The sequence below is a fragment of the Stegodyphus dumicola genome, chromosome X1 (genome assembly GCF_044657685.1).
Source record: "Stegodyphus dumicola isolate Sdum_Otavi_A_Nest chromosome X1, ASM4465768v1".
NCBI lineage: Eukaryota > Metazoa > Arthropoda > Arachnida > Araneae > Eresidae > Stegodyphus > Stegodyphus dumicola.
Genome location: NC_140780.1, coordinates 128,271,317 through 128,296,090, shown reverse-complemented (window position 1 = coordinate 128,296,090; position 24,774 = coordinate 128,271,317). Strand labels below are relative to the sequence as shown.

At 32.7% G+C, this 24,774-nt stretch overlaps 1 protein-coding gene across 3 annotated transcripts in view; it reads right to left on the bottom strand.

Moving 5' to 3' along the window:
• Window positions 1-24,774, bottom strand: part of LOC118202236 (glutamate receptor 1-like) — a 148,647-nt gene that overhangs the window by 62,456 nt on the left and 61,417 nt on the right. For 2 of the 3 annotated variants that reach the window (XM_085808075.1, XM_085808076.1), the window contains 3 exons: window positions 18,394-18,504; window positions 7,573-7,776; window positions 3,433-3,785 (listed from right to left, as the gene is read on the bottom strand). In XM_085808075.1, the coding sequence (XP_085664201.1) occupies window positions 3,433-3,785; window positions 7,573-7,776; window positions 18,394-18,504 (668 nt within the window). The remainder of the gene's footprint in view (window positions 1-3,432; window positions 3,786-7,572; window positions 7,777-18,393; window positions 18,505-24,774) is intronic. The other variant, XM_085808077.1, reaches the window with a different exon arrangement.

The window sequence follows — 24,774 nt, the reverse complement described above, 5'->3', positions numbered from 1 at the left end:
ATGAAATAAGAATGGAATTTTAGTTCAATAGACTGTTATCAGGAAACTCGAGTACAAATGTTAAGAAACTCAAAGCAATTCGGGAATCTCGATGTAAAGTGCAAGCTGAAGTCTATAGTTATTCAATGTATTTTATTTTGTTTTCTTGGGAAAAGCATTCTCAAATATGTATTTGGTTTAAAAAGACTTGCCTAGTTATAAGAATTTAATTATATTGCATAAATGAAATGTGACTAAAAACTTTCGAATTGAGAAACTTAAGTTAAAAGTAAATTTAGATGTGTGCATGAGTAAGTTAGGCTCTCTAAGCAATACTTAAATCACGCTCTCGTTAGCACAGATTAGGTGCAGTTTTGTAAATAGGGTGCCTTTGAGGTCTCGAGTGTCAAATTCTAATAACACTTAGATAGTTGGTTAGTTGGTAATGCCTGTAAACACATTTGCAAATAACACTGTTTTCGCTAGCCCACTCCAGTTTTTTCTGGAAAGCATGGGGCAAGAGAGATTTAATTCTGGAATAAATGTGTGGCATGAAAGTGCAAAGAAAATTTAATGAAAAGTTGTGATTATTTTTATATCCTGTTTCTTCAACTTTTGCCAAGGACCAAAAGGTCCTTCTAGATTTTCTGGAAGGATGTGAGCTGCTGAAAATATGTACATACCAAGAAGAATCAGGGTGCTGTAACAAATTTTGAATTTTTAGATTTAATTACACTCAAAGATCTAATCTTATTATAAGAGGTGGGCTCTGGTAAAATTAGGCAATTTAGATAGTTAGAATTTAAGCTCTTAACGAGTTCGTTAAGGACGTCTTTTTCGTGTACTTAAATTCTGGCAGGGAAAGATGTGAGGTTTTTCTATTTATTTTTAACTTATAGTTCATCAAGTTTCACTTTCCTATTACACTCCTTTCATCCACCCTTTTCATGCCAGAATGTAAATGCGATAGCGTGAGTTTATTCAGATTAAAGTAGAATGAAGGGCTATTTAAGCAGGAGTTTCGGAAGTTAGTTTTAGAGATTTTTACATTTAACCTATGAAACGTCCTTCTACTGTAATGAAACTACTTTATACAGTTATAGTTTATTTTCGTAGTTTAATTCCCGCAGATTCCTACAGCATTCTTCAGTTACAGCACTGCTGAGAGTGAACATCCATGTGACCCCGACCTCTGCTCGTTGTGCTATGTAGCTCCTGTTCCTGAACATTAGTACCTATGACTTGTATAGAGATTCATGGACTGCCTTCTGCAGCTAATTATATATGATGTTATACCTTCATTTATTATTTATTCCACTGTAATATATTTTGTTTACTGCACTTTTGTATGAATTCAATCCAAATCGCGTGATACACGCGACCATGAACTCTGATTTGATACGCTCTCATCAGTATTATCTAAGTCAATCTGCGATTAATATCGATTAGGACTGTTATAAGACTGTTTTATGTGTCAATTTACCCATCCTCCATCCATCCTAGCTGTATTCCTGGACTCATTAACCAAATAATCACTCTACTTCAAACGCCTACACAGGCAAGCACATCAAGACAGCCGGAAAACAACATGCATTTAACATGTTAATCGCGGCGACTGGCGGAACCTGGTTAATTTTAGAGTGTGTTTGCCTATTCCAGGCCACGTTGTGCTGTGATTATTAGCGACTTGCGTTAGCGGCGTTGAGTTGTTCTAGCCCTCAAACTTTGTCTTGGTGGTTTACTACAAACCGGAGCTTTTCCTGCGCGTGAAAGTAGTCTGTAAGCCGTTAGGCTAATCTACCACACCTTGAAAATTATTATTGTTCCGTAGTGCTGTTAAGACAAAAGTGCTTGGCTTATTGTAACCCAAGTTGGGTCGTTTGTTAATTTTATGTTTAAATAAAAGGATCTTTGCACCCTTCTTCTGATTCCTGTTTTGTTTCACAAGGCTTGAAGGTAATTCTTCAATAGTCCTTTTAAAGTCTACATTGTATGTTTCCAAAGCGACATAGACTTTACACATTGAACATAAAATCGGTCAAAAATTAAACTATAACAGTGTCATCTATGAATCGAACCGAATAAAAGTTTTCTTTTAATCATTTTAATCAGTAGGCTTACATTTTAAAAGTAAAAGTATAGTAAATAATTTATGCTAAGATACGACTCACCTTCTAAAAATCTGATATATATTTATATATGTCATACTTACGCGTTTGGATTTATCAAATCTTCAGTTTACATCTCATACCGAGAATTACATCTAAGCCATGCATTATTTTCTGTCTTTAATTATAGTTTCTTGTCTATTAAATATAGTTTATAATAATGTTTCATTAATTAATCAATTTTTAGTAGCAAAACGTACTATTTGTAATCTATGCTCAAATTTTGAAGCTTATCCCATGGCGTTTAAGAGGTCATTCTAACAGTATTTTAGCAGAATGGCACCAAAATATATTGTTGCATGAAGCAGCAAAATTCCTAAAAAAGACTGTGTAGATGGCGAGCTTGCTTTATGTTACAGAAAATTTTGTGGATTTGTCATTCTTTATCTGTTTCTTGTAAATAACGTCTCTTGTTCTCCTCTTGTTCTATGTATAATAGATAGAAGACAGAATTCAGAAGCAAGCAAAATTAAAAACTGAAATTAACTTCATTTTCTTCGTTGGTATTATATTTTCTGAAAACTAAAACCGGATTTTATAAAACTCAGGTTTATCAGAAATTTCAAAATGCTGTCAAGTTTCGAGTCCATCATTAAATTTAGTAAAACTCCTGCAAATAATATGAAAAAACGATCACAGGGAGACATTAATAATGCATGAACTTTTCTATATTTTATCTATCTGAAAAAAAATATATTAAGAAATTTAATTACTAGTATCCACCCATGAATTTGATTTCAATTCTATTTTTATTGTTTTGCACTAACTTTGATTAATATTTGGAAATTATTTGGAACTTAGAAGTAATTTTTAGTACATTTAGAACTACGGAATATGCTAGGTTTTCGAGTTGTAATTTTAAGAATAGTAATTTTACTGTTAAAAGATCAATAAAAGTGGTGTTTTAGACCTGGGAGTGAATTTCTTTATTAAAATAAATAGTAAACCTTATAATGAAGCATGGAAGCTATTTTACAAAGAGAGGGTAAATCAAACAATTAACCTCAAAATAAAAGAATAAAAAATAAAATTATAACTTGAACAATGACTGATTGAACTTCCTGTACCGCCATTACAGGCTTAACAGGGCTTAGTGGTGCTACTTAAATATGAACTTAAAGTCTAGAAGCTGGTGAGATTTATCAGCTACACAAACAAATAACACATTATTACATACTTTGTAAAACAAATTATAACACATGTATAAATATAACTTGAACAAAATAACTTGAAATAATAAATTAATTTACAAAAATAAAGTAAAATGTTTTTTAAAAATGAATACCTTGGATAAACACCTGTATCTTGCATCACAGAACTACCTACTGTAAACCACACATTCGCAATGATTGTTAGCTTTCTTCCCCAAATTCCGGAGGCTGATTCGATACTATCAGGAGCTCCTGTAAATTTTGTTATACCGTGAAACAGCAAAGCGAAGAGAATGAAAGCTGCAAAGATGCAGATCCAAACGTTTGGTGAAAAGGCATTTAAAATGAAATACGCTGAAGAAGAGGGAACAGCATGAGGATTCTTCAATATTAAACTAAACGCAGCCATTTCAAAAGGATCGGTAAATTGCACAACGCGCTGTCGTTGTCCTGTGATAATCAAATCAGCAACAGCTAAATCGGCTTTCTGAAAATTGAAACCATGTAATCATAATGAGATATTTAAATAACATGTTTCACAAAAAACATCAAAATTTTGCATTTAAAAATGTTCTAATTAGTAATAATAAAATTCATCTTTAAAAAATATTTATCAGATGATAAAAGAAGTTATTTAATGAAATGATGTATCAATAATTAAATAATATTTCTGATCAACTCAGTTTAGATGCTTCAGTTACTAAAAATTAACCTAATAATAAACGAAAAGCTATAGCTCAGATTTAATAATTAAAATGGGTTAATTAACATAAAATATGCTTTATAGACTTATGAAACATTCTGCCACTACAGTAAGCAAGCTTAGACAAAGAATTGAGTGTTTGAGATTGCTTCTTCCAAAACATTAACATGCATGTTTTAATAATAACTTGCAGAGGGAAGTTTAAAACCATTGACTGGAAATAAAGAAATCATATTCATTTTAGTCAGATTGCTGAAAAATGCGGCTCATAAATAATATGCCGTTTACGTGATCCTCAAGAAAGAAACAAAAAGATTTTATTTATAATAAACTATTGAGTCAGTGTCTATCTACTTCTGCAAGTACTTTCTTCTTCAAGCACTTTTACTTCAGTAAGATTATTATAATTTAGATTATGACAAAGCACTCGACAGCTATCTACCTAAGGGTAAGACTGCCTTTGTGGAGAAAGTTTTAATGGAAACTGGCTTGTATTCACGTTACACATGGGAAAAGTCAAATGCTACGAAATAATTGCAACAAAACCTCAAATGCTACGAAATAATTAAATGAGTTATCGTTAAACATGCAAGTCCAAGTTAAACATGCAAACATGCCTTTGCCGTGTGCAATTTCAGTTTCCTAGAAGATAAAGTTCCAATATTCTGAAAAGAGGCCTTTTACAAAGATAAATTCTACTGTCCTATAGATAGGACAACGGGCACTAAGGGCGGCACTTTAAAATAACTCATGAGGCAGCTAAAATATGAAGAGAAGGAATCATAAAAGTATACTGGTCATTACCGGCTTTTTTCGATGAAACCAAGGTGGGCAAAAATTTCGTACCGATAATTAAAGTTAACTAAAACTCTTGATAGTTATTTCGTTACCCAACCAAAATTGCTGCTCTGCAGATTTTCATTCTTAATTATTAAGACCAAAATGGAGCTTCCGTCATTCATTTCTGTAGAAATGATTAGATTTCTCTGAACTGAGATGAGCAGACGATCTTCATTTTTTCACCACTTGGACAGTAAAATAATTTCATGTTAAAGTTGAAAAACTGTCCTGTCACTGCAGATCGCAGGCAATTGACTGAGTTAAGCAAGCACGTTTTAGAATCAGCAGAAAGTACCACGGCTTGCCTGCTTTATGGGAAGCATCTTCACTATCCAAATAAACAAATGCTCGTATATAGAAACTTATTTTTTATTCATCTCCTACTACATACGAAGAGAGTGTTTTAATGAAGTTCTCGTTTTCGATGAAACCATCCTTTGGGTCTAATGTCTGTATGAGATGGAGGAACATCTCCTACTGATCTTATCCTGTAGAGATGAGGGAATATATTATTAAAACCTCATTTGAGTTTAATGTCTCAAATTCTTCCTCTATCTCATTTATATTCATTATTAATGTATAAGGTATTTCTCCCACTTTCCTAGCGTCCTTCGTGGTGTAGTGGTTCTGCACGCTGGGTCGGTATTCCAGAGGTCCGTGGTTCGATTCCCGGCGAAGGCGGTTGCATATTTTTCATCTTTTCTGCTTCCAATAAACCTAATGACTCTAAAGTGGCGCCCGAACTAAAAGAGTTGTGGATGATGATTCTCCGCACCCAAGATTTGGCGACTAGGTTCCCTAAAACCCTAATCTCCCTTTAAAAAGGGGAGTATATAAGGTATTTCTCCCACTTTCCTAGCGTCCTTCGTGGTGTAGTGGTTCTGCACGCTGGGCCGGTATTCCAGAGGTCCGTGGTTCGATTCCGGGCGAAGGCGTTTGCTATTTTTCATCTTGTCTGCTTTCAAAACATACCTAATGTTTCTACAAATGAATTTCATATCTTCATTAAAACCCTCTTTTGATTCAGATGTCTTACCAAGTAATGAACTTTCTAAAACGTCCATTACTTGTCCAGACGTCAAATATGAATCAAAATAAACTATTTCCTTTTTTTTTTTTAGTTCGACAGACGTTTAATATGAATCAAAATAAACTATTTACTTTAGAAACTTGGAAAAGGGCTCTCAATTCCAAAATATTATCAGAGTTTATGATCAGCACATTGTTGTTACTAACGTCTAACCCTGTCAGAGCTTGCTGGTTTGGCTATCATGCAGGTGACTCGATCTTAATAGTAAGCCTGTAAAGTGTAAATAACCATTTTATTCTCAAACTCTTTAACAAAAAAGGTATGTACTTCGTGCTCACCATAACACCGACTATTTGCAGTGAGAATATAAGGATAATTTAACAATAAACGCAAAAGGGCAAATAATAGTGCTAATTTACTTAAAGCTAACAGGATGACTCAGCAACCTACATCGGCGACAGACTTGATAAACGGTCAGAGTGTGTAGACGCAACTAAAATTAACACCTGGAGGACAAAACAGCAAACGTGCGCTACACTAGCGAAATCATGCTCTGTCAGACATTCTCGTTTCGTCTAACTTAATTTGCATTTTGGCGAGGAAATGTGAGGGGAAATAAGAAATTCAGAAAACACCAAAATTAAAATAATTGGTTATTCAAATTAAAGGAAACCCTATAACCCTTCACAAATTAGATACCGAAGAGCTGATTTAATGTATATAAAGGGTTTATATTAGCAGGCTTTCCATGATGTGATCGAATCAATCTGTAAAATATAATCATTAGTCTTTTAGTCAGTCCATTTAAGAAGAAAGCGGTATCATGGAGCTTTACATCGTGGAGGGAAGGTATAAGCAAAAGTAATGACATAAGTTTTGGAGATGACCTTTTTTTATTATAGTTTTCGGTGACACGGAATTTCCTGTTTTATGTCAAATATAAATTGAGGCTTTTAGAAAAGTACAGTTTATTTGTCTATACGTTCCGCCCTTTTTTCCCCTAGAGAAAGGTGGTAAGCAATTTTTTATGATGATTAATATTTACAATTCTTCAAATAAGCACACTGTATATTTTATCTCTCAACTACTCGTACTTTCATGTTTCAGCATCATGCATGTTAGCAAATAATATTACGTTTTCAATCAATACGGAAATTACATTTCTGTTTTTTTACACTCAAAGTAGAATCTCTAATGAATTATGGTTCTAAGAGCTTAAAATTACGTTCTAATTATCTACATCTCTCTAAAATGAACTTTAATAAATGTACTACAGATTGACAAAATGCTAATTCTAAAATATTAAAAAGAAAGATTTGAAATGCACGGCAGAGATACCAGATATCAGATATCAGGTACTTTTTATCTGAATATACGGCAAATGAATGAACACTGAAGGCCTCAGTCATCTAATTTATTTAGCCTCTAAATGTACGCCAGCCAATTTGTATTTCTCGCTTTACAATGAGACAGTATAAGCAAATAAATTTTTATTAAATATTATTACAAATTCAAAATAAACGTACAGTAACACTAAAAATGATTTTAATGCGAAAAACTTTAAATTACAAATTAATTTAAACACATATCGTGCGCAAAACACCTTACTTTACTATCTTCAGTTTTTTACTTAGAAATTCAGATACTTTGAAAAATAATCACATGCATCAGTAGTTTGTAAAAGAGCCTTTTGCAACTTACACCTTGAATTAATTCTCCTATCATTCCACTCCATCTTCCTTCTGATTCTTCATAGCTGCCATACTGGCCATCTGGAACCAACTTTAGGTCGTACTCAAAAGACAGCTCATTCGCTAACATATCAATCAAATCTTTACAGTATCCTTCAAACTGATCATTTCCTGTTTTGTTTTCTTCAGTCTTGTACATCATAAAAGGTGGGTTCTAAAAAAATATTTTATGTGAGAAACTTTTGTTGAGTTTGATCTCATCATGGCCCAAACTTAGTCTGAACCCTTAGGATCCCACTTCGAAAAATCTAAATCGTATTTCTTGCCGGAGTCCTAAATGAGACGAGCTCCGGTACTTTGTTGCACAACTAAACCGCAATACATGATAAAGGCAATATTTTCTTTAGCATTTATTGAAACTGATATTGATACTAACTATTGAATGAATGCTTTACTTTTGGAAAACCTCAGTAGCTGAGAAAGAAAGCTCAGCATGTTAAATAGCGATTCTTGCCGGAAGAGGAACCATTGCGCTGTGTACCTGTCTACAGAATCAAAGCTTTAAATGGATTAAAACTAACATAACAAGCAGGTTTTTTTCTGAGCTCGAAGAATAGTGATCAAAATACTCACCTTTCTTTTATTTTTCGGTGCCATACCTTGTTGCTATTACTTTACTTGCCATTGATTGATTTTATTATTCAGTTGTCTTTAATACTTTACTTTTAATATAACAAGTTATTTACTTTCCATTTGCATTAGAATGTTATTGTATTTTAGTTTATTATTTACCTGCTTATCAATAATTTAACTTACAACCTTTGTTATGTTATTAATATTTTTGTTCATTTGTATTTCATTTAAATTCAATTATTCATTCCTTATTGTTTTATTAAGCATTGGTTCTTACCTGTTCTTAATAGTCATCCATATGGATCTTATACTTCTAATTATTTAAATTAAACCCCCACCCATATCAAGATCTCGCATGTATATACAAATCTGCAGAAATTTAGGTTTAATAAAGAGGTTATTTAGGCAGGTTTAATAAAGAGGGAATTTGCATGCGTGAAATGTAATTCTGAAATGAAATTTAAAATAAAAAAGTCAAATGGTTTTATGCGGGTATGTAGGAAAGTTACGGCAGGAATGTGGATCTCAAAGTCAATTCGATATGCGTCATCGTTTTCTAAGAGTAAGCTGAGGATGGATGAAATATTTTTCTTAATATATGAAACGCTCAGAAAGACTATAGCTATTCAACAGGAGTATTTTTTGGTTTCTAACACATTAGCAGACTGCTCATATAGAGCTTGGTTGCTGTTTTAACTGCCAGATTTTATGTCAGAATAGTTACATATTTCACTGACATGTAGTCAATGACTGACATGTCAGTTATATTAATTCGTATAGTGATGCAGTACAGTTCACACTGCCACTAAGAGAACATGTACTAAGTATGGTGGTTGTCATACCAGTAGAGGGTATTCATGGAAGGAAGTTCAGCTATAATTCCATGTCGCATGATGGGAAAAAATTGTTTCAGCATGGTCAGTAATATCAGCTGACCTTTCTATACCTGCGGTTTAAAATAGCCATAGTCAAAAGTACTAAGTCATGTAGAGACCTTGTTGGCTATTCGTGCATGTTAGAGCAATTCAGGGCGTGGACATTTTCATATGTCGATTATAGAAGATGCAGGACAGGATTTTTGGTATGCAGAGGCACTTCATCTTGTATGAATGTTATATGACTTATTCTGGCAATGAAATTTTTTGTTATAAAAAAAGTCCATTATTATACATGTTATTGAATTTGTTCTCCCCCAATTATGTTTTTTTTTTTAGGTTCTTGCTGATGCTGAAAAAACGTTACAGTCAGTTTCACCTAAATTGTTTTAAGTTGGACATACTGCTTCTTCCTCTTACTTCTGTGTATTTGCAGAAAATGAAACTTTGCGTCTCAAAAGATTTTACTTCGGCTGTTGCGTTACTGCTATATTATTACTACATTATGAGGTTAATCTTTGGATTATGGTAACTTGGCGATGTTTTGGCTAAAATTTGGCGACCAACCCTGCTACAGCAACCTGCTAATTTTGTTTTGGACGCCATTTTGTTTTCACGAAGTAAAGGCTTTTTTTTTTTTTTTTACTCAACATTTTTTTTCCAACAATCTGCTAGCCGAATTACGCTTATGCTAGAACTTTTATGGAGAAAAGTGCTTAATCATGACGAAGATTAGGTGCGAAATTGGGAGAAAGTGCAGAATCGCCCACTGCTTGTCGCGTTTTTAAGATTTGCACATACACGTTATCCATGTACACGTCGACCTATTTTCACTTAAAAAAACATCCCAGAATTGCACAAAAATGGCATTGCGCACACTTTTGACTTTATCCATGTACACTGCTAAAGTCCTAGCTAGTAACCTTTACCGCCTTACCAAAATGTCGCCAAACTACCTGTTACCATATTCCAAAGATTAGCCCACTATGTATATAAGCTATCCAAAAGAAATATCTTGTACTAATTTTCACAGCATTATTTTTTAAAATCAGTGGTAAAATACCTTGTAAAGTTATGAATCTTCATCATAAGATGGCATTAAAGTAGAATATTTTGTTTTCATGTTTTTACAGATTTTCTGTGCAAAATTCAAAACTTTTAATTTCAAGCCTACTTTTATCAAGTTTTCACTTCATAATGCATTTTCGGCTAATCCTTAGAATATGGTAACAGGTAGTTTCGCGACATTTTGGTAAGGCGATAAAGGTTACTAGCTAGGACTTTAGCAATAATCTGAGAAGTACATAGTTCGAATCACAGATTATTTTGTCTCAGAGAAATGAGAGATTATGACACATGTAACGGGACATTTTTCGGAAAATTCCAATGGGGATTTTAGCTAATAAGCACTTAGAAATAATTTCGCTGCTAAAGTGCTGAATCGCCCACTTATTTGTTTGGCGCTTTTTACAAGAGTAAGAAGAATTCGATTTTTGTCAATTTTCTTTGACTTTTTAAGTGAAAATAGGTCGATATGTACATGGATAAAGTCAAGAGTGTGCGCAATGCCATTTTTGTGCAATTCTGGGATGTTTTTTTAAGTGAAAATAGGTCGACGTGTACATGGATACCGTGTATATGCAATTCTTAAAAACGCGGCAAGCAGTGGGCGATTCTACACTTTCTCTTAATTTCGCACCTAATCTTCGTTATGATTAAGCACTTTTGTTGCATAAAAGTTCTAGCATAAGCGTAATTCGGCTAGTAGATTGTTGGAAAAAATGTTGAGTTTACTTCGTGAAAGCAAACTGGCGTCCCCCCCCCAAAAAAAACTAGCAGGTTGCTGTAGCAGGGTCTGTTGCCAAAGTTTCGCCAAAAAATCGCCAAGTTACCATAATGTAAAGATTCAACCATTTTTCATCTCCATTTTAATATATGTGCAATAAGAGTAATATATTTATTTTGAATTACAAAAAGTGAAATATATTAAATGCTACAGTTGTGATAGTTAATTCGGAAAATTATTTACTAAAACATGTATCAGCAGTTGATATGCAGAATGGCTTTATGTAGGTAAATTAAATTTTAAGTTATGCAATATAATGTATAATTATGTTTGTTTATATGTACAGTACAAAGTCTGTAATCCGGACGTCCATTATCCGGAACGATCTGTAATCCGGACCTCAAAGTCACAAACTTACGCATGCGCGTTTAATGCGCGCGTCCGCTACACATGTGCGTAAAGCTTTTACCCATGCGCGCTTCCGATAGTGAAGAAAGTGACAGAGACGAAACGAAAACGAAAAAATTTTGATTGACAAGTTAGTTGGCATTCTCGACACAGCAAGTTACAGGACTTGAACAGTGGAACTTTGTAACTGAACAAGAACTTATGTATGTTTATAGAATTAAAGATAAAGTATCAGCACAAAAAAACGAAGCAACTTAAACAACTTACATTGAAAAAATGTTTAATAAAATAAAGAAATAAATATTAAACTTTTTTCGTAAATTTTGATACCCTTTAGATCATAATTGCTAATTATTGAATAAATTATGGTTTCATATTTTTAATTGTATAATTTTTGCATGCCATCTTACCAGATTTAAATTGATGATCTATAATCCGGAATCGCCGAAGTCCCGACGAGTCTGGATACTATGCAGCAATCAATATAAAATATTTATTGAGTAATTAATATTCTTGTGTAACAGCCGTGCATTATTTCAGTCTCTGATTATTTCAATATGTTCTTCCTTAATAGGAATGATTTTTTTAGTATTGTTTTTTCATTTTCTTATATTTTAACATTTATATCATCGAGAGATACGTTTAATCTCTAAGAAAATAAAACCTGCTTTTAAATAAAAAATATCATCCTTGTAAAATTTACTTTGTGTCATAGGTAGGAAAATACATTTTAACATACCTACATTTTAACTTATACTATAAATGAAGTTCTTAAGGTATGGACTAAAAGAATTTTCCAAGTAATATTTATCAGAATCTCCACCAGTTTAATCAGCTTATAAATGCTAGGGAATATGAATAAAAGTACGAATTATGCACAGAATAATTTATTTTGTGTATCTAATTTTAATCAACTAAATATCTATTAATTATACACTAGAAACAATGTATAATTTCATTTTTATGTTAGGAAAATGCCTCTCTCTTTTGGATTTAAATATTGCAAAATCAGGAGTTCCTGACGGAATCGAATATCAATAGCTGAACATGCACCAGCAAACAAAAAATGTAATAATAAAATTGATAATTTTTTATTGATATGAAGCTATATCAGATAGTAAGAAAGGATTTATACAAAATAGGGCGATACACAAATGCTATTGTCCGTTATTGAAAAGAACTGTATATCTTCACAGAAGATATACAATGATATCACCACTGATTTTCGATATATCTTATATTATGGAGCAGTAAGAGTTAATTCCATTGAAGAAAGATCTTAAGAATAATCTGCAAAGTTTTGGAATCTGAAAGTCATTCGAGAGAAACATCCCAAAATAATATTGTTACATTTAACAAACATTATTAACTTTCCTCTCTTCGTACCTACCGGAAGCAGGCTTTAGTCAAATCAATTTACCATGGAAAACAAGTTGAACATTTCTTATGTGATTTAAATATTAAACAACTTTATGCCAAATATTAAAAATTTTGCTGATGCGTTAAATGAAATGGAACCGTTTTTCAATTGCAATCTGCGATTTTGCTTCTGAAAATTTGTTTATATTTGGAAAATTAAAAACAATAAAACATGAATCTAATAAAATATTTCTAAACTTTTGTTGATAGTCTAATTTGCATGCTGTTTGTTATGTAGAAAAAAACAAGTCGATTGCTATAGGTTATTAATTGTATAATAGAATATATAATAATTAATAACTTATAACAATAATTATTAACAAGCATTTCCATAGCAATAATGGAATCAAAAAAATACCAGAAGAATCAGCAGAAAATGGCTGATATGAAATTTTATGCCTGTGCTCTGAAATAATTTCCTGTGCCTTATAATTAATAGTTAAAAATAGTTACAATTAACGGTAAGTATAATTATAATTAACGGTCTACGGTATTTTTAAATCATGGTTCAATATGTCTCCAATTTATGGTTCAACGTATTCCTACTTCACGGTTCAACATTCTCTAATCATAGATGCTAATTCATGGTTCAACATATTACCAAACAATGGTTTATTCAAAGGACCAAATTATGGAACAAAATTTTACCATCTTTTGGTTTCAACTTTTTTGGTACCGTAATTTGGTGAAACTTCGAACCAAATTTTTTACAGTATACGCTAATGCATAAGTACTCAAAATAATACAACTAAATTATTCATAAATTTAATTAATTAAGTACTATATAACTCTGCTTACGATAATAAAAAGATCCTCATATTTACGAGACATCCTGAGCTTCAAAATGGGGTGGTCAAGAAATAGCAAAGATAGGCTATGCGAGTTAGGGTTAGTTTAAAAACAAGCCTACTTTAAATGATTTCTTTCAGCAATGAACTCGCAAGATACACAGTGCCTGGTGTTTGAAGAAAAAAAATAAAAAAACGAAATTTGTTTCTACTTCTAATTTTTCAATACCTAGAATTAAAAAAAGAAATATGTATTTAAAATTTTAAACAGTATTATAGAAGGATTTTCAGGCCCACTGAAAGCGAATGTCCGGCGCACATGCCCAGTTCGCCTTGCGTAAATCAGGCCCTTCTAAACACCAAAATTAATTGTTCCGCATGTCGAATGGGAATTATCGACCTCAATGTTTTTCTGAACCTCTAAAATTATGAACTGCTTTGCATAAAATGAAAATAAATATAGATTCTAAAAGAAAGGCGGCGCTGGAAAGTTCCCCAGCGCAGCTCTCTAAAGATAAATGCTGCATAATTTCAAAGGAAAATTATCACAAAAATTATTTACTTACATATTAACGCAGTCACCTTGGCAATATGGCGATTTGTTACATAAGAAAGGGTAAATTAACTTATCGGGAGCAAGCTAGCGATTTTCTTGAATTTTTTTAAAAAAGATTTTCGGACTATCGTTATTTATCATAAGTGGCCACACATTATAAACATATGAAAAGAAAATACACTTTATTAATTTAAAATGCAAATTTTAATTATTAAATAAGGATTACATGATGCATTAAAACCACATCTTTCGCGAAATCCTGCTGTAATTCTTTTTTCCGCTTTTCTCTCCTCGTATACACATTAGTCTGCTTTCGCTTTAAAAACATCAGAAAACTGCACAAACTCGGCACCGGGGGCCACCTCGGCATGCCACACTGACTATCTACCAAATGCATTTCATAATTTTCCCATTTAACAATTTAGCGGCAAAATACTATATTCCTCTAAAAATGTTATCTCAGGATCTTTCATTGCTGGCAGATTCAGCAAGCACATTTTGCAATTCAATTTTAAATTGAATTGCGAAAACTACCACGATTTGTGCATAAAAGTCGTTGGAACTCGGAATACAACAGAAAGAATGCACACGAAAATGGCGGCTTCCAAAAAATACCTAATGTCTCTACAAAATTATAAGATATTTCTCCCGCCTTCTTAGCGAGCCTTCGTGGTGTAGTGGTCTGCACGCTCAGCGCGTAATTGAGAGGTTCGCGGTTCGATTCCCGGCGAAGGCGGTTGCTCATTTTTCATCTTTCCTGCTTCCAAAAATTACCTAATGTCTCTACAAACTTTAAAGGAAAAGATTGTAAATTATTCAGTTACAACTCGCAGTACTATATGTAATTCGCCTCGGTCTTATCTACTATACTGTTGTTCTTGTTGTTGTTGCTTATACTCACTTGTCTGACGTAGTCAGCTCAGGCGCACGAAATTCCTCATGGCAAGGAGCGCTAAAATACGCCTGTCGTTGGCAATAGCCTTGAGCACCTTGCAGATGACAGTGCGATTTAGCTCAGTTCTGCCCCCAATTTTGACGGAGAGCACCCCGGAGTGACGGGTCCGAGGGTCTCCGACCCCTCTCCCCTTCCACCAAACCACACGAGAGGACTTTCAGCTCGCGACATATTTGGAGTGCCGCCATGCCGCACTGACACTATACATTTAAAAATATCAATGCCTTCTCCGGGATTCAAACCCGGGCCCTTTGGCAAGGCAGTCAGCGACGCAAACTACTATACCGGTTGGGCGGCATCTACTATTCTAAAAAAAAATTAGAGGTGAAGGGGCTTCCCTGTAATAAGTTTACCTCCAGTTTTGCAAATTGGGCCTGACATTTAGCTATTGATTATAGACAATTAGTTATGAACTACTGCCTATAATGATTAATTATTACTTCTTTTTTCTGTATGGAGAAGGGCAGTAATAAAGCAGATAAAAGATTTACTTATAAACAAATGATATATCACTGTTTTATTGTAACAAAATTCTTTGCAGTTTCAAAGACTCATATAAATATGTGCAAAATTATATGTAAATATGAAAAGTGTATTTTAAAAAAATTTGTTAACAATTTCAGGTTTATATTAATGATACCAAATAGTTTAAATACTGAGTTTTGATTGTTTTTAAATATAATTCGAAACAGAAGAGTCAAAAATCGGCAAAAAACTTGACAAATGCATAAAATACGTGATTATAGTATATAGCAAATAAAAAATGAAGGCTAGCATAGCCGCAAGAGTACTGAGTTTGCAACTCATATTCAATGCCTCAACATTTTTTCATCCTCTTCAGATGGTGAATCGCTGTCCTGGTGTATATTAGTAACTGGCATCCATATGACTTACTCAGTCTTATTATAAGTCTCAAAAAGTAAGATTTACTTTTAAATTAGAGCTAGATTTATAAAGACAGATGAGAAGACGGATAATTTTCATTCTTATTTATTTTTAGTTCTGTAAGGTTTTCCTTAGTTTTACTAAGCAGCTATTTTAATTTTAGTATCTTTTCTTAATTCTCTTATTTCCCTTCGCATTTCTTCGCCAGGATGCAAATTAAGTAGGTGAACGAGAGTATTTAAACGGTTGAAACGAAGAAAGTAGGACAGCGTGATTTTCACTAGTGAGGACCGCGTTTGCTATTTTGTCCTATAGTTATTATTATTAGTAGTGGCTACGCATTCTGGCCGTCTGGTTAGTATATCGCCGGTGTAGGTTTCTAAGTCAGCCTGTTAAGTTTAAACTTAAATTGTGTAGTCTAGCACTATTCTTAATATTATGTTAAATTACCTTTAAGTTCTCACTGCAAGTAGTTGGTGCTCTTATATGCACTAAGTCCGTGCCTTTCTGTTAAAAAGTTGTGATTAATAAAAAGGCTTTTATACTCTTTCTTTGTTGTGTTCCTCTTCACGCCTGTGCGAAAAGTCGCCAGGTTTTGACGCTAAGATCTAATCACATTGCATGATAGCAAAGATGGTTAAATCTTATAGTTTTAAGTAAATATTTCGCTTGTTTTCTATTAGTTTTCCTAGTTACTTATTTTCTGCCCTCAACCAGCAATATACTTTTGAACTGAATTATTTGTTCAGTGAATGGGATATAATAATTTAAATTTTGTGATCAATATTTACTAGTCTTTATTTAAATAGATGCTCCTTGGCTACCATAAATGGTTTAATTTTATTTAATGAAACAGCTGTAAAATTATAGAGCTTAATTTTAGACTGTTAATTATCACTGCAATGCAATTTTAGCAGTTTTAAAAATATTAATAGTTTTAGAGATTTGAATTTGATTAATTGAGCAATTTACATTCAAAGATCTTTCAGTTTTAGCTGCATACGTAGGTCAGGAAATTTCTGCATGTGAATGCAATTGGTTAATTTAATCTCACAATTTATTATTATTATTATTATTATTACTGTAAGGTCCAAGGTATTTAGCAAGCGTGATAAGGTAACTAGATCTATTTAAGGTTTGTATCTGTCGACTTCTCGCACAGGCATAAAGATGAACACAACAGATAAAGGGTGTGAAAGACCCTTTGTTTATCACAAACTGAATAACAAAAGACACGAATATGTATGCTTACACAGAAATACCGTCCCCTTGCGGTGAGAACCTAAAAGATGACAATAATGTAAAAGGTATGGGGTTAGTGCTAGACTACACAATTCAAATAAATTTAACAGACTAACTCAGAAACCTGCACTTGCGATATACTAACTAGACGGACAGAATGCGTAGCCGCTGCTAAGATTAACAGCTGGAGGAAAACATAACAAACGCGTGCACTAGCGAAATCCAGTTGTGTCTAACCTTTCAATTTCCAACCGTTTAAATACTCTTGGTCCACCTACTTAATTTGTATTCTGGCGAGGAAATGCAAGGGGAAATGAGAGATTTCAGGAAAAGCTCAAAAATTAAAATGACAGTTAGAGCAACTAAGCAGGACTCTATATTTACCATGTAGAGATCTAACTGAGCAGAAGATAAAATCAATGTCTTCCAGACCCTCGTATACTGACGATTTTCGCTCTAGTCTGAAGCGAAATGACAGTTTTGTAAAGTTTTAAAAGTTTTGCAAAGGTTAAAATAACCTTTTATACTCTTGAAATTTAACAGAAGTAGCTACTTGTGCTACAGAATGAAACTCCTCTAATTGAGGGTATTTAAAATAATATAAATTCAAATTCAAATTTAAGTAACGTAGTCTGAAATTAGACATAAAATTATCTGCTTAAGCTGGCTCAAGTAATTAACGGCGGATATTTACCATCGGCTAGCAAAATGGCCAAAGCCGGAATAAAATTTGGCAGAACTGACGATAAGCCATGATCTACAAGCAAGACGATCAAAAGGTCTAACTCCACAACATTCAAACCCTCAGCTTAAATACTCTATAACTAATTTGCATACTAGTGAGGTTTATGGAAAGAAGAAGTTATAATAAAGATTCAAATCATAATTGGTTAATTAACATAAAATCTGGCTATTATTTTCATTATTATTAATTTAAATAATGGAAAGCGACAGGGAAAACATCGCAAACAAAATGATGATTTTCCCTGATCAATTGCAGATTTAAATTAATAAAAAAGCTGCATAAGAATTACATTGATTAAATAAATACTTCTATTTGAATATTTTTCATGCAAGACAATATAACAGAAAATAAATATGTATAGAATTATGTATATTACATCTTGCATATCAGAAAATCTATGGGATGTTATATGTATAACTACGTTACTTGTACGTTTGCGTATTACTAAATTTTATAAAATGTTGAAAAATATTTATTTATTTTCAAAAATTGCGGGGCACTTTTTCTTATTATTCCATTAATTATGAGTGTTAACTTACAATTAGAGTTGTAATTCGAAGTTTTTGCTTCTCATTGATCTGCGGTAAAGCTTTTGGAAGGTTTGGGCTTGCAGATGACCAAAACATTCGTCTTCCAGTCCAGGATCCAATCTGAAAGGAACAATGGCTTTGTAAGTTTACAAGCTTACTGATAGCAATGCAGACTTTTGTGTGATTTTTTTCTGTTAGAAAGTAAAGAAACAACAAGAAAAACAGAAACAAGAACAACAGAAAAAAGTTTAACAGAAATTTTAATAAATAATTAATTAAGAAAAAAATTTAACAGAAAAAAGATTTTTTCTGTTAAAAAGTGATTTTTTCTGTTAGAAAAGTAATGTTTCAGGATTTTATAGCTGTATTAGATAGGACAATTAATTCGCGCAACTTCGTGTTAGCTGTAACATTTCCACAAATTCTCTTGTGTTGCGTGGTTACCGAACAGTAACTTAAATCAGATACCAAGTAGAAATACTGGTATTGTTCGCAGGGTAGCAAGAGACACTACACAAGATTATATCAAGGTGTAATCTTTATACTGTTTGGTTTAATTACGTAATACGACGTCTGGAGTAACAATTTGGATCTGGGAACAAAATGTAGTCAGTAAAATCTCCATCTTTCAAACTTGAAAGCAAAAACGCATCACTACAAAAGGTTTATTGCCTATGCTATTTTCCAGTTTAGGATGTCATTAAGTACATCGGTCGCCTATGATATAGTCCATCTGTCTTATCCATGCAGTCATGGATAAGACAGATGGACTATATCTGTCCTGAACACGACTAAGCGAAGAGGCTGCATAGGTTTTCATCGATTTCGCATATGCAACGTAAATAGAAACCAGTTTCCCTTGAGAATGCATCCGTTCTGTTGCAAATGACACCTCAAATAAATCACCTAGTATAACAGCTGGAACATTATACTCAATCTGATAATAATGATCACCGATGATTTTGTTTCAAGAGGAGAAAATTACGTTAATCAAACCTACCCTGCAGGGTTAAGTTTGGTTAATTTTCAGAACCGATTTAAACATTCACGAGCTGACGCGACTGTTTGATTCATGCATCTTTGTTTGTACTTCTAGCCTGCCCGAATATAAAGGTGACCAGATAAAAGCTCATAGAAGAAAGATACAGCCATGATTGCCCACATAAAAAAATACCCACATAGATAAAAGGCCACACAGCTAAAATATGACACTAATAAAGTCCGCATGGATAATTTGCACTTAGAAAGCCCACACAAATATACATACCATGCATGAGATAGCAATTTTTTCAATAATTTTCAGTAAGCACAAAGCAAATTCTTATTTCAAAATTTCGTCCTCATCTCGTGTGTTTCACAATAGAAATAAGTTCTTATAATTATTCAGCTTATTTCAGTTGCTATAACCTTTGCATATGTAAACTTTAGATGCTTTAAGTTTATATATATATAATGAACATCTTTATACGGTCGTGACATTTATGTTCAAGTGTTAATAACAAAATGCTAATTTAATTATTTTCTTTCTGCCTCTTGTCGCAACGGGGGTTCACTCACACCAGAGTATATTTAAATTTTGAGTGGCAAGCAGTTTTACTATTTTAAAGCGTAGAATTTCACGATTAGGATTATGAGAGATTTCGAGTGCTTTCCCTACCCTTTCTATAGGAAAAAAAGACTTTTCTTGCTGGGATTACTTTAGAAATTAGATCCGCTTGGTAACTACGTCTTCAAGTTTTTGTCGTGATCTACATAATCTTGCAGTCTCCATATATGTTAGACATAAATTTCTGAATCTACAGAGGGTACACATTTTTAGAAAAATTTCGATGAAGAATTCAAAAAAGGCAAATGTTTTGGAATAAAAATTTCTGGAAACAGCATATTATTTGAAATAAACGACATCGTTTGCTACTTTAAAATTTATTCTTCTTTCAAAATCTTGTATGTAAACAATCTATGGATTGAAGGATATGTTTTTGCGTTTTCCGAAGAGAAATAGCCTTATTCTGTAATTCCAAATCGTTGTGAAATGCGTAGGATTAAAATTTCTAAGTGCAAAATAAGCAATATTATTAATCCGAAGGGGGAAAAACAAAAAACCGTCAGTCATTACTTCTACATAGAGAGAAGACTTTAAACCAGGGGTTCTCAACCGGTAGTACGCAAGAGAAAAATAGGTGGTACGCAAAGAAGCAAAGTATTTTTAACTATTAAATTCAAAAATTAAAGCCCCAACATCCTGATTGAGGTTTTTCTCTAACACTCGTAAATGTATGCGATCGGAGCTTTGTTCAAGAGTGGTGGTAGTAGTACTTTGTAGTGGTGGTACTAAAGACTTTAAATTTTTGTTTAGATGGTACGCGTTAGTTAAAAGGTTGATAACCGCTGCTTTAAACGATTGCACGAAAAACGTACGTTATTGTTTCTAATGTTTCTAAACTAAGATCATTTGTAACAAGAGAAAATCCGCCGACGTAGAAATAAATTGCAGAATCTTTAAATACATCTGTAGCAACAATAAATAAAACAATAAACCCAGATTTGCAACTTAAAAAAGTTAAAAAGCACAATTTCCACCACAGCTTTCGCCGAGGCATGCGGCTCAACGCAGAACAATTTGTAGAACCTGTTTGAAAACTGTTTAGCATGTGATAAGTGGAAATATATAGTGACCTATGATGAAACATGGTTTTATGCAAATGACTGAAAAAAAAAAAAAAAAAAAAAAAAAAAAAGGTCTATTTGTTACCGAAAATGAAAAGAAAAATGTACAAACCTGGCTCCGTCAGCGCAACCAAAGTTTCTGTAAAAAGTTCATGATCGTCGCAGGATTCTCTTATAGTGGGAAGTTAAAAATAAGAAGAGTGGGAAAAAATGTTAAAATCAATATAATATCAAGAAAAAGTTTAATATTCAATATTTAGAAAAGAAATTCTTTGTCCCAATCGTTTTGAGAGTGAAACTTCATCATGACAAAGCAATAAATCATATTCCGAAAACCACCACTGCATTTCTTGAAAATTTGATGACTATAGGTATTGCATATATACCTTTTCAACGTATTCCTATGAAGTCACTTGAAGTTTCATCTGAGGACTCTTGTGCCTCTAAGGGCAAACCTGCCACAACTGATGGACTCTGGGAAGTAATGGAAGTGGAATGAAAGTCAATACCCCTGGTAAAGTTTATAAAAAGCCTTTCTATCATGGAAATCATGATGCAGAAGAAATGCTATCAAACCTAACATTTAAAAAAAATACTCCTTACAGTTTAAACATTAATTAAGCAGCCCCGAAATCATTCTAACAACGTATAAACATACTCACTCTGTATATCCTTCGTAAAAAGAAGCTTATATTGAAACTAGGTTCAAGTTGACTGGTGATTTTATGCTGTATATTTTAATTTAATCACTCACAAATGGTGAAGTAGAATGACTTTAAAGTGTTTTAATTCTGTGTCTGTTTGTTTGATGATTAACTATTCTGGTGGTGATAATTCACGGCTCAGGATAAATGAAACACCTTGGTTTTATCATAATTGGCATGGCAAAGTTAATGGAAACTACTCAAGGTGTTACAATTGGCACCCACATAGTAAACTAGAGAATTGTTACAAAGTTTTTTTTTTTAAATTTAGTGTAATTTGGCGGTGTAGAACGTTCTGGAAAGTAAAGTGGTAATGACTAAAATACGAGGAGGAGGTGCAGTATTAGATAGAAGTGTGTCCGCTCCAAGGAAGGCAAGGAAGTGTTCCATTAGAAGGATTTGGCCACTGATGGAGTCTAATGGAAAGCAAAGAGGTTAGCAAGGAGGTCTATTCTACGCCGAGCGGAACGTTGTATTGGAACCATGGAAGTGGGAAATAAAGAAGAGGCTCGACATGGTTTCCCCCCCTACACTGCCTTGAAGTCATAAATATATATTTTCTTTTTCTACAACCTTTCAAAGTCCTAAGTATGTGAAAGAATATATTTTTAAACAACATTTCATTCTGACCGGAATTAAGTGCTATATTTTTCTCAGAACTGTTTGCTCAGAAGAGTTTTAATTTGAATGAAATGTTTTTACAAGTTTTCGCTAACTACATTAGAAAGAAATATTAAGGTAGTTCGATTTTATTCGGTTAACGATAACAAAAATTAAAATCAAAGTTTATTGTATTATTAATCTTAAAATTATGAAATATTTCTTTTCTGTTTACAGAGTTTCTTTCTGAAATACTTTTCAAATATGAGATGATTTTCAGCTTTTAGCTGCTTTTCAGTTTTTAAATAAAAAATCGTGGTCTTTCTATAATTAATGCTTTGTTCGGTTGTTTTCAAATCAGAGCACCTTTTAGTTGAATAGTGAAACACGTTAAATACTGTTACTGATTTCTGATTTCCATGTACTCAACTTTCTGTGAGTGTTTTCGAAAGGGATAAAAAAGGGAGGTTTGTTATTATTATTAAAAACTTGTAACTGAATTATTATGAAATGCAAGGAAATAATTCTTTAAATACATATCAAAAACTTTTTTACCCTTGATTTCAACAATACGCATTGTAAAATTTCTACTTCACTACTTAAGTACGCATCTCAGAGACTATACTTTAGAACACCTTTTAACAGATTGTTTTTCAGTACGAACAATTCTTTCTTAAATAGATTTATAAATATATTTGTCAATACAGTTTCAACTTATGCTTACAGTTAAATGTTAAGTGTTTATATATATTTAGATAATAGTTATAATCATTATAAATTTAGATGTATTTAATAACTAGCTTTCTTTACAGTAACATTACAGGAGTTTATAAATGAATAAATCCTTGATTTCCAAATAAATTTATAAGTAATTTAATAACTATTTACTTATTTTGTTAATACACACTTGTTACAAAGATATGGATAAATACTCGTACATATTTAATACTTCTCATTTTTCGGGATGTGCAAATCTTTAATTTCTGTGCATTCACTATATTTTTCGAATAAATCAGTACATATCAGAGCATAAATTTTAGCATAAAACAAGTTTTTTTACTTAAGAAATATGAATATAAATCGAATGAAAATTCCATGCATTATTCCATGCATGTTTTCTATTCACGTCATTCTCGAAATAATTCAAAATTGCAATTATTATTACATTAAATTTAAATAACCTTCCCTAATTGAAATATTTCAAAAATTTTAGAATTCGTTACTAAATTTATTCAACTTAAATTCTGAATTCAAATTTCTAATACTATAAAATTTTAATTTGATATTTTCACAAAACGAATATTACGTATTCAAAGCTCAAAAGAATCTTAAATAACTGCAAATTTCTGATTAATCACTATATAAAGTATCTCCAGCTGCACTAATTAATGATTAATACAGTTAATTCTAAACAGTGTTAGGAAGTTAATCAATGTACCCACAAAATTCGAAATAGCAAAGCATACAAAGTAAATAAAATATTATTGTTACCTTTTAATTATTTTTAAAAACAATTAATAATGCTGTAATAAAATAGCCGCATTAAATTTATAAAATTCTAAATGAAAACGAAAACATCATGCAAACTTGAAAGCTTCTAGAGTTTTTGTCAATTACTTATCTCTGAATAAGTATATTTAATTCTCATTAAGTTGAAAAAAATAAATATTTTGGTTCTTTCGAAATACAAATCAAAATTTAGAAATCGGAAATAAATGAATAACATTTGGCCAATCCAGTAACACATATGGAATAGATGAAAGGATTTGTAAATAAATTTTTTTAAGACTGACGTGCAGGCCCACCAGCGGCCGAGCGGTAAAGTCGCTGAACACTGGTAGTTCCGTTCGAGGTTCGAATCCCGCGAACGGGCTGGCTGCATGGGCGTTTTCGTGGTTTTCCCCATGTGTAACGTGTATACGAGCCTGTTTCCCTTAGAAAGCCCTCCACGAAGGCATCCCTCCCCTTAGGCAGATAGCCCTAGTGTGCTTTGCCGTAATTAAATACACCAAACACCTTATGAATGATGTTTCAAGCATTGGAATGCCGCAGATTTTTAACACTTACGAAATCGCTTTGTAGATAAACACTCCAACTGATCTTAAAGCATTTTTTTTTTTTTTTTTTTTTTTTAGATACTGGGCACCGAATTTGTTACACAAGCGCAGGCATCGCGTTGAAGAACTTAAAACTTGCAGCTAAGACTAAACATACTTATTTTAATTCTGTATACGAATATTTCCGTGAAGCAGAGTTTTCTAAACAGACAAGGTAGATCCTGACGACTGAAAGTACTGTAATAGTTTAGAAATCGTTGAGGACATAATTTGAGGAGTAATGATGCATAAAAGCTGTTAATAGTCGTTGTTCCCATATTAAATATTTGCGCAGGAGGACTGTTGATTTCATCTTGGCATTT